Raw genomic sequence first — 9,815 nt, 5'->3', positions numbered from 1 at the left:
AGAAGTCTGCAAATATAGTAGAGGAAACAGGATTCTGAAATACTCCAATGATTGCAAATGTTAGTATTTGGCTAACATTCACTGAGTGTCTGCAAAGTTCCAGATACCATTCTAAGCCCTAATAATACTGTATCAAACAAAGTAGACAAAAATTCCTGTACTCCTGGGGTTTACATTCTACTGGAGGGGCAGGTAGAGTCAGAAAATAAATAACATAAATAAGTAAAACTATAGGATTTTATAGACCACTGCTGGAAATATAATGCAAATCACATATGTAATTGTCAAATTTCCTTTAGCCATATTAAAAAAGTACAAAGAAACAGATGAAATTAAATCTCAATAAATTTTTTATTTTGAAGTAATTTTTGGTTTACACAAAGTTGCAATTGTAGTATAGAAAATTGGTGTGTATGGGCAACCCAGGTGGCTCAGGGGTTTAGCGCCGCCTTCAGCCCAGGTTGTGATCCTGGAGTCCCGGGATCAAGTCCCACGTCTGGCTCCCTGCATGGAGCCTGCTTCTCCCTCTGCCTGTGTCTCTGCCTCTTTCTCTCGTGCTCTGTGTTTCTCATGAATAGATAAATAAAATCTTAAAAAAAAAAAAAAGAAAATTGGTGTATACTCTTTACTCAATTTTCCTATCTTTAAGATCATATATTACTGTGATACATTTGTCAAAATTAAGACACCAAAACTGGTACATTACTATTAACTAAGTCACAGTTATTTATTATTTGGATTTCATCAGTTTGTCCATTAATGTTCACTTTCTGTTCCAGGATCCAATCCATGATACCCTATTGCATTTACTTATCATATCTCCTTAGTTGCCTCTGGTCTGTGACAGGTGATATTAATTTTAATGATATACTTTAATACAATATATCAAAAATATCATTTCAGACTATGATCAATATTTACATTATCCATAATATATTTTACATTTTTTCATACTAAGTCTTCAAAATCCAGGGTGTATTTATATGTAAAACCTATAAGCACTTTCATTGAAAGTACTTAATCTACATGTAGATGTCACAGATTTACATTTGAAAAAGTAGATTCACATACTCAGGTTCTAAACATAGAAATCTTCCAATAATTGCCCAGAATGTCAGGTTTTAATGAACCTAATTAATTTAAAAATTGAGTTCCTCTGTTGCACTAGCCACATTTGAAGTACTCAATAGCCTATGTAGCTAATCGACCATACCGAACAGTGTAGCTCTAGACCATTGTAAGGACTTTTGGCTCTTATTCTGGGTGAGACAAGGAGCTCTGAAGGGTTTTGAGCAAAGGAATGATGTGATTTAAAATTACTCTGTTGTGTTGGAGAATAATTTGAAGTGAGATGAAGAAGAGAAGCGAGGAGACCAGCCTGGAGGTTAGTGCAATAATTCAAGTGAGTGATGAAGGACTAGGCTGGTAGCAGAGCAGGTGGGGAGGAGTGGTAGCATTTCAGGAATACCTTGCTGGACCTAACTCAGTCTGTTTGTAGATTGGATGTGGGGTCATGCATACACCAAAGGTTTTGACCTAAAAATTAGAACGATGGAATTGTCTTTTACAGAGCAGATTTTGTAAGAAATAGGTTTGGGGGATAAGGGAGAGGAAGATCAGGGGCTCAGTTTTGGACATTTTCAGTTTTTAGATGCCTATGAGATGGGTAAGTAGAGATGTTAAGTAGGCAATGAATATATGATTCTGAAGTTCAGGGGAGAGAACTCAGCTGGACATATAAATTTGGGAGTCATTCGCATACAGTTGATATTTTTAAATTGAGACTGGAGATCACCAAAGGAATGAGTATAAAGAAAGAAATGTTAGGGTGTATTTTTAGGAAAATGCAAGTTTTGAATCAGTCCCTAAGACATCAACAAGAATTGGTGGAATAACCAATTTCTTCCAGGTAAATGCAGTGTTAGGCACAATGGTGTAGAGGTGGTGATCACCCAACCATGCAAAGCAGATGACTCTGTTCTGCTGAAGTATAAATATATAACCAGTAGACATGGAAAGATGCATTAAGTGAGGAAAGGCTTCCTGGCTGGCTAAGTGCCTAGCCAGACCTGGGAATGCAAGGGTTCTCAGGGCAATTTTGGAGTTAACAAGGGACCTCTGTCGTTCCTTTCTTACACATACACAAAACCAACCAGCCTTTTCTACCACACAACAGATGTCCTAATGCCGACACAACAAAGACCTCTCTTCAATTGGCAGAGAAGAGAAAGTGGTGCCTTGAACCACAAGGCCACTTTATTATTTTTTTATCTTTGTAAATATTTTTATTTATTTATTTATTTATTTGTTTTTAAAGATTTTCATTTATTTATTCATGAGAGACAGAGAGACAGAGACAGAGAGAGGCAGAGACACAGGCAGAGGGAGAAGCAGGCTCCATGCACCGGGAGCCTGACGTGGGACTTGATCCCGGGTCCCCAGGATCACGCCCTGGCAGGCGCTAAACCGCTGAGCCATCCAGGCTGCCTATCTATCTATCTATCTATCTATCTATCTATCTATCTATCTATTTATGTATTTATTTATTTTTATTGGTGTTCAATTTGCCAACATATAGCATATCACCCAGTGCTCATCCCGTCAAGTGCCCCCCTCAGTGCCCGTCACCCAGTCATCCCATCCCCCTGCCCACCTCCCTTTCCACCACCCCTTGTTCGTTTACTGGAGTTAGGAGTCTCTCATGTTCTGACACCCTCACTGATGCTGTCACTCATTTTCTCTCCTTTTCCCTATAATCCCTTTCACTATTTTTTATATTCCCCAAATAAATGAGACCATATAATATTTGTCCCTCTCCGCATCACTTGCCATCAGGGAAATAAAAATCAAAACTGCAATGAGATACCACCTCACACCAGTGAGAATGGGGAACATTAACAAGGCAGGAAACCACAAATGTTGGAGAGGATGCGGAGAACAGGGAACCCTCCTGCACTGTTGGTGGGAATGTGAACTGGTGCAGCCACTCTGGAAAACTGTGTGGAGGTTCCTCAAAGAGTTAAAAATAGACCTGCCCTACGACCCAGCAATTGCACTGCTGGAGATTTACCCCAAAGATACAGATGCAGGGAAATGCCGGGACACCTGCACCCCGATGTTTATAGCAGAATGTGCGCAACATGGAAACACAAAGCCACTTTAACAGCAAAGGCCCAGCAAGGGAGGTGCCCTTTCCCTGCAGGCGCCTGAGCTCTTAAAGGGGACAAATTGGGAGGAAGGGGGCTGATCCCGCGAGTTCCGGCCGCTGCCTTCCCGACGGGCTTGCGTATTCCGAGCTGAATTCTGACAAAGGGGAGGGAGGGCTCGGCTGCAAGAGGAAGCGCGGAGTTATTTATTTTAGAGCGGGAAGGCCAAGGGGAAGCTCAAGTTCAAAAAAGCACGGAGATCCTTGCGCAGGCAGCAGGCGTACAGGCGGCTCCGAGAAAGATCCTTGCTTGCACGTCCCCCCTAAGCGGGGCAGCGGGAGGGTGAAGGACCCAGTCGGGTGGCACCGAGGCGGGAAGGGCCGACTCACAGGCATCGTTTAGGTCCTGATGCTGGGACTAACGGTCTCCGTCACTAGCTTCCTCTCGCCAGGTAGCCCTGCCCAGGGGTGGCTCCCTCCCCGGCGAGAATCTGGGCTGCCTACGACGGGGAAAGGCAGGAGACCGGGCCTGGTGACACCCGGGACGCCCCCCCCACCCGGCCACAGCACTACGCTACCGCCCGCGCGGACCGGGAGGAGTCGGAGCGCAGGACCTCCCGCGGCGGAACTGGGCGATCCCAGGCACCCGGGCGGCGCTGACGCGCACGAGCCAATGACGGCAGACGCTCCCACGTGACCAGAACTGACCAACCGGCAGCCGCGGCGGTAGCGGCGGGGAAATTCAAAAGTGTTTGAGGAGAGGGATCTGGATTCCATCTTTTCTTCCGGATTCCGCTTTCCCGCGGTGTTCTTCCCTCGCAGACACACACCGAGGGACGGCGGCGGCCCGTGTGTGGGGCTCTTTAGCCGCGAGGGCCGGTGAGTGGTGAGAGCGAGGCGGGGAGGACTCAGGGCCTGGTAGAAGAGGGGGGGGCGCGGCTGCACGAAGGGAGGGGGAGGGGAGGCTTCGCTGCTTCCGCCTCTCGGGTGGGTGGGTGGAGGGGGCGATTTTGCTGAGGACCCAGGAAACGAGAGGTGGGTGTGTACTTCGCCGAAGAGAGAGCCTGGCGGGCCCCTGGGGGCAGTTTTGGGGACAGGAGATCGTTTCCCAAAGGATTTGCCCTCTTGGCTGGTGTTTTAGGACTGGGAGAGGAAACGGTGACCTCGTTCTGACAGTTACCTTTTGAACCCGACTTCAGCCAGTGGTGTCTGGCTGCCCACTTTATCGCCCCTTTTCACTGTCAAAACTCGAGGTCAGGGGCGGTATTGGTAGTATTTACCCTGGGCCACCGGGTTAATGTCTGAGAATCTCAAACCTGAGAGTGACAGGATGAACTGCCCTTTGCAGCATCACCACCATGCAGGTGAGCAAGTGCTCGGTGCTAGAAGAATACAGTAGGTTTCTTGGTTTTAGCATGATTTAAGATAGCAAATCATAATTCTGCCAAATAGGCATAAGAATAAGCCTTCTGATATCCCATTCATCAATAAAAGGCGATAATGTTTATTGCATTTTGGCAATACGCCTTGGAAGCACTTGTAATGTGCAGATTGGCTTGCATACAGCTGGTGAATAAAGGAATGGTTATTATCACTATCAAAAACATTCTTTATATCTATATTGTCGCCAGAATCCAAGCAAACATTCCCTCACATTAAAAAAAAAAAAGGGTTTGCACATGGCCCAGAGGAAATAATTCTGGAAAAAGTGAAAGTGTGGAAGAAAAATGGAAAGTTTGAAAGTAAGGACGGGCAACAATTTCTGTGTTGTGCAATGGCTTCATTGAAGTTTCTTTTGGGAAGAAAAGGCGTACCTGGCCTATTGGAAACCTTGCTGGACAAATTACAAGGATATGCTGTTGTTTTTATGCACAAAGCTTCACAAATACTACTCTGATAATATCTGTGTTTAGATGTGATAGTATAACAAATACTTTAGTCTTCTGGGTTCTAAAAGGCTAGTTAAAACATCTTTTTTCTTTAATGCTAGTAAAAAGGAATGATGCCCAGTTCTTTTTTTTTTTTTTCTTGCCTTAGAAATGGAGGCTGAAGACGTAGGTGGCAGAGAATTGACAATTGATTCTATAATGAACAAAGTGAGAGATATTAAAAATAAATTTAAAAATGAAGACCTTACTGATGAACTAAGCTTGAATAAAGTCTCTGCTGATTCTACAGGTGAGTTTCTTTTCTTTGAGTGCCCGCTAAGGTTAAGGAATGAAGTGTTAACCACTTGCATTTCACAAATACACTTTTTCTCAGTAATTGTTGCTTACCAATTAGACTACAAACACCTTGTATTTTAACCCTTCTGTGTGGAAATGTTCCCATGTTTTTTTTGCATTCCTAAAAATAGAAACCCTTTACAGTGTACTCTTAATGCTTGCATTACTGTCAGCTGTTCTTTTTGTTGATACGCCTGCCAACAGTAGATATGCCATTTTTTTCCATTTCATTTTTGCTGCAAACTGAGAACCAGATGAATCGTAATGAAATGATGTATACACTTAAAGTCAAACACTCAATTTTTGATAGGGGAGAATCTTTCTTTTATCCTACTATTACTCCTTTTATTCTATTCTCTCTTGCCTACTCTGTTTCAGTGACTGTGGCTTCCCTGCTCTCTCCTATATGCTAGACCTACCCCAATGCCTTTGTTCTTGCTCTCTGCCTTGAACATCGCCCCTGAGATATCTCTCTGCTCTTAGCTTTTCCAAGTCTGTTCACAGGTCCTCTCAGTGAGGCCTTTCCTAGCCCACCTAGCAACCTGCTGGTGTGAGCATGTATATACTTTCCCTGTATTATTTGTCTCTATAGCACTAATCACCTTATATCTAATTTACTCATGAATTTGTTTGTTATCTGTCTCCTCCACGAGAATGTGAGCTCCATGAAGGCATGACTTTTGTCTGATTTGCTATATCTATAGAGCTTAAAATGGTGCCTGGCATTTAGTAGATACTTAAATTTTTATTGGATGATGAAAGAGTGAAAGTCCCCAAAGTTTAATACCCTAGCTTTATGAGCAGTTAGGTCAGAAGCCTAATTCTTTCTTTATTTCAGATTGTTGGGGTTGTTTGAAATGTGACTTTTGGATAAATTTGTTATATCTATATTGACCATTAAATAGGTGAGGGATTGAAAATAAGTGGAAGACCCTGAGGTCTAGTCATGATGGCAGATCCTACTCACTTGGAACAACCTAGAAACTGATCATTTTGGTGTTAAGCAAAATCTTAGAATATTACCATACTTTATTATGTGTATTTAAATAATGTTAACAAAGCTTGCACACCAAGATGAGTCCTTATTTAAAATTCTTAGCTCACTCAAAACTAAATACTTGACATATATTGATAGCTGGGATATAAGTCATTGTAAGTATTATAAGCATCCATAGATGCTTAAAACCATGGTTTCTAGGTGACAAGAATTTATATATTCACTGTGCTGCACTGTGAAATATGCTTGGCATCAACTGAATACTAGCACAATAAAGACACAATTTAAGTTCTGAGTAGGGAGAGAATGGAGTACTCAGAGGCATGAGGAATACATTTGCAAACAGTGGTTTTTAGACATTTTTCAGACTAATTTTTTAGGAAGGCAATGGAAGGGAGGTAAAAAAGTGGAAAATGAAATTAATATCAGCCCAGATTAAAATTAAAAAGCAGAGTTATGAACATGTTATGTTTTAGTAAAAGTAGAAACAACAATTTTTTTTGTAAAAGCAAAGATTTTGCCCTTATTGAAGGTAACTAAAACTCATAGAAATGATAGTTTCTCTGAGAAATCTGAATGTAATAATGTGAGTAATGACTAAAATATCCTAAACAGGAGACTGATATTAATTCAATTTGTCTTTTTAAAATGACTGACAGTAAGTAAATCAATCAATCCATCAATCAATCACAACATGAAAATTCTGGAGGTAACTTGGAGGGAGAAGAAAATAACCATACCGGTTATCTTTTATAAATTAGTTTTGTTTGACTGGGTTAAAGGTAAGTTTGAGGTATATGGAGATTGTGTTGGATGGATGAGGTAAAGAAGGGTATGTTAAGAATGCAACAGTAAGTTTTAAAATCTTTAATGAGTAAGTCATTGATGAATTTTCTAACAAAGTTGTTATAGGTGGGATCCCTGGGTGGCCCAGCGGTTTAGTGCCTGCCTTTGGCCCAGGGCACGATCCTGGAGACCCGGGATCGAATCCCGCGTCGGGCTCCTGGTGCATGGAACCTGTTTCTCCCTCTGCCTGTGTCTCTGCCTCTCTCTCTCTTTCTCTCTCTCTCTCTGTGTGTGTGTGTGTGTGTGTGTGTGTGACTATCATAAATAAATAAATAAATAAGATTAAAAAAAAGATTTAAAAAAAAAAGTTGTTATAGGTGTTGGTGGGAGAGGCTTAGGTTTTCTTTGGATAGTTAGAGTGCTGAAATAGAATTAAGCTGGTAGAGCATAAAATTTCCTTAGACTACATATGGTCTTTTTAAAAAGCTACTTATAAGAAAACTGTTTCCAAAGTTTTTCTTTCCTTCAAAATATGTAACTTTTGGAGTAAGATAAACTCTTATAAAGACATATATGCAATAAATAAGTTGCTTATATTTATGACCTGTTGAAGTTTTAAAGGTTTTAAGGAGTTTATGTACATCTATACCAAAAATACAAATTATTAACTAATTTGAAGGGAAAGTGCAATTTGGCATTTGTTATGGTATATTTTGTTCTTCTTGTTCAGATAACTCAGGAACTGTTAATCAAATTATGATGATGGCAAACAACCCAGAGGACTGGTTGAATTTGTTGCTCAAACTAGAGAAAAACAGTGTCCCTCTAAATGATGCTCTTTTAAATAAATTGATTGGTCGTTATAGTCAAGCAATTGAAGCCCTGCCTCCAGATAAATATGGGCAAAATGAGAGTTTTGCTCAAATTCAAGTGAGATTTGCTGAATTAAAAGCGTAAGTATTCACTTTTTAACTACGTTTAACTACATACATAGCACATAACTACATTATGAAAAGAAACATGTCAGGGTTGATTGTAAGAAAAGTAATATTTCTTAACCAAATTTTTTTGTTTAGAATTTACAAGTGAATATTGTAAACTCTGTTTACTATGTACGTATTTCCACAAAAGTTACATATTCTGGACTCTGCCTAAAAACATTTTAAAAATCAACTTATCAGTATTTAATTTTACGCACAGAAAAAAACAATATCCCACGTTCCTTGGAAAATTGAATGAGGAGTTCTCAAACTTAGGTAGCTCTGTCCTTTTTCTTAAAATTTGACTCTGAAATCTTTATTACAGTATTCAGGAGCCGGACGATGCCCGTGACTACTTTCATATGGCCAAAGCAAACTGCAAGAAATTTGCTTTCGTGCATATATCTTTTGCACAATTTGAACTATCGCAAGGTAATTTGAAAATGTCAAGTCCAAATTTTAATAGATTGCTTACTGCTGTAACTCACATTGTAGTGTTAAATCATACATATGAAGTGGAATTCTGCGGCAAAAAGCATGAAAGTTGATCAGATAATGTGGGGGAAGAATGCCGCTGACGTATAAATGCAGAGAATATTTGTTATACTAGCTTTTCTACTTGTGAGGCATAATCCCTGGAAATAAGCCGGAAAGTTGTGTTTGTGCTATTAATTAGATTCAGGAAATGTCTAAAGGAAAGTAGCTTTTTCACTGAATATTTGTGTGATAGAAGGACATAAGATACTTACGTTGGCACTTAGATAAAGTTTCCTTATGCTTGGTTTCATAATACCAAGATACACATCAAAATATAATTGTAGCATTAATTGGTAGTTATCCTTTTTAATTAAAAAGACAAAGCAAACTACTGTAGGACCTTTTATTTCTTGTTCATTTGATTCTTGTGTAATCTGGACTTTTTTGGACAGAACCATGAGAATCTCTTCAGATGTTTTTAGCCTACCCATTCTTTAGTCTTTTCTTTTTCTCATTTTCCAGGGCTTTTGGATCTGTGCTCAGTCTGCCTTCTGACCACATGTTTCTAATTTTCCCTCTACCTTATTTCTGCCCCAACCACAATCCCATTTACTACCAGTATGCATACATTATCACTATTGGTTTGGCTCAACCAGAATCCCCATCCCGGTGCCCAAAGCAGGGCTTAGTCACTGGAGTGTATTTCCCAGGGTTGAGGTTGGAGAAAAGCATTGCAAAACCTCAGGAAATGGATTGAGAACCCTGAACTTTTACTTATTTACAAGATTTGAGGCCTAGTGATCTGAATCATCTCTAATCCATCCTGTGCACTGTCAGGTGACTTTTTAAAAAAATCATTCCTTTTCTGCCTAGGAAAATTGATTCCTCCTTGCTAATTAGAGTAAGTTTGGCCAGGCCTTTAATACCCTCTCTCCTTCATTCTACTTATTTGTTGAAGTATTACGGCCTATCAATAGCAACTGTAAATTTTATACATTAGGACACATAAATACTGAAAATCTCTAATTCTGTTATCTGTAAAAAAGAAATAAACTATCACTGCAATGTAGTAGTGGCCTCAAGGTCAAAATTGTGATTATTTTGAACAAGGTTATGAATAGGCTTTCAGGAATTATGTGCATCTGTGAAATCATATGTGCAGTTAAGTGTGTATATATATTTTTGTAAGGTTGGTGGACATTCCA

At 40.2% G+C, this 9,815-nt stretch overlaps 1 protein-coding gene and 1 long non-coding RNA gene across 5 annotated transcripts in view; one reads left to right on the top strand and one right to left on the bottom strand.

Annotated features, from left to right (window-relative positions):
• Positions 1–332: 332 nt before the first annotated feature.
• Positions 333–3,790, bottom strand: LOC140636727 (uncharacterized). The gene is made up of 2 exons (XR_012033934.1): positions 3,536–3,790; positions 333–589 (listed from the first exon to the last, which is right to left on the bottom strand). It is a non-coding gene; the product is annotated as an uncharacterized lncRNA (long non-coding RNA).
• A 44-nt stretch (positions 3,791–3,834) lies between these two features.
• Positions 3,835–9,815, top strand: part of TTK (TTK protein kinase) — a 43,763-nt gene continuing 37,782 nt past the window's right edge. For 2 of the 4 annotated variants that reach the window (XM_072832259.1, XM_072832258.1), the window contains exons 1-4: positions 3,835–4,024; positions 5,183–5,323; positions 7,884–8,106; positions 8,459–8,565. In XM_072832259.1, coding sequence (XP_072688360.1) covers positions 5,185–5,323; positions 7,884–8,106; positions 8,459–8,565 — 469 coding nt within the window. In that variant the 5' untranslated portion in view covers positions 3,835–4,024; positions 5,183–5,184. Of the gene's footprint in view, positions 4,025–4,161; positions 4,181–5,182; positions 5,324–7,883; positions 8,107–8,458; positions 8,566–9,815 lie in introns of those variants that run through there. The other 2 variants (XM_072832256.1, XM_072832257.1) reach the window with 2 other exon arrangements.

The sequence above is a fragment of the Canis lupus genome, chromosome 7 (genome assembly GCF_048164855.1).
Source record: "Canis lupus baileyi chromosome 7, mCanLup2.hap1, whole genome shotgun sequence".
NCBI lineage: Eukaryota > Metazoa > Chordata > Mammalia > Carnivora > Canidae > Canis > Canis lupus.
The sequence above is the reverse complement of the archived record's forward strand: the minus strand, read 5'-3'. Positions and strand labels throughout refer to the sequence as shown.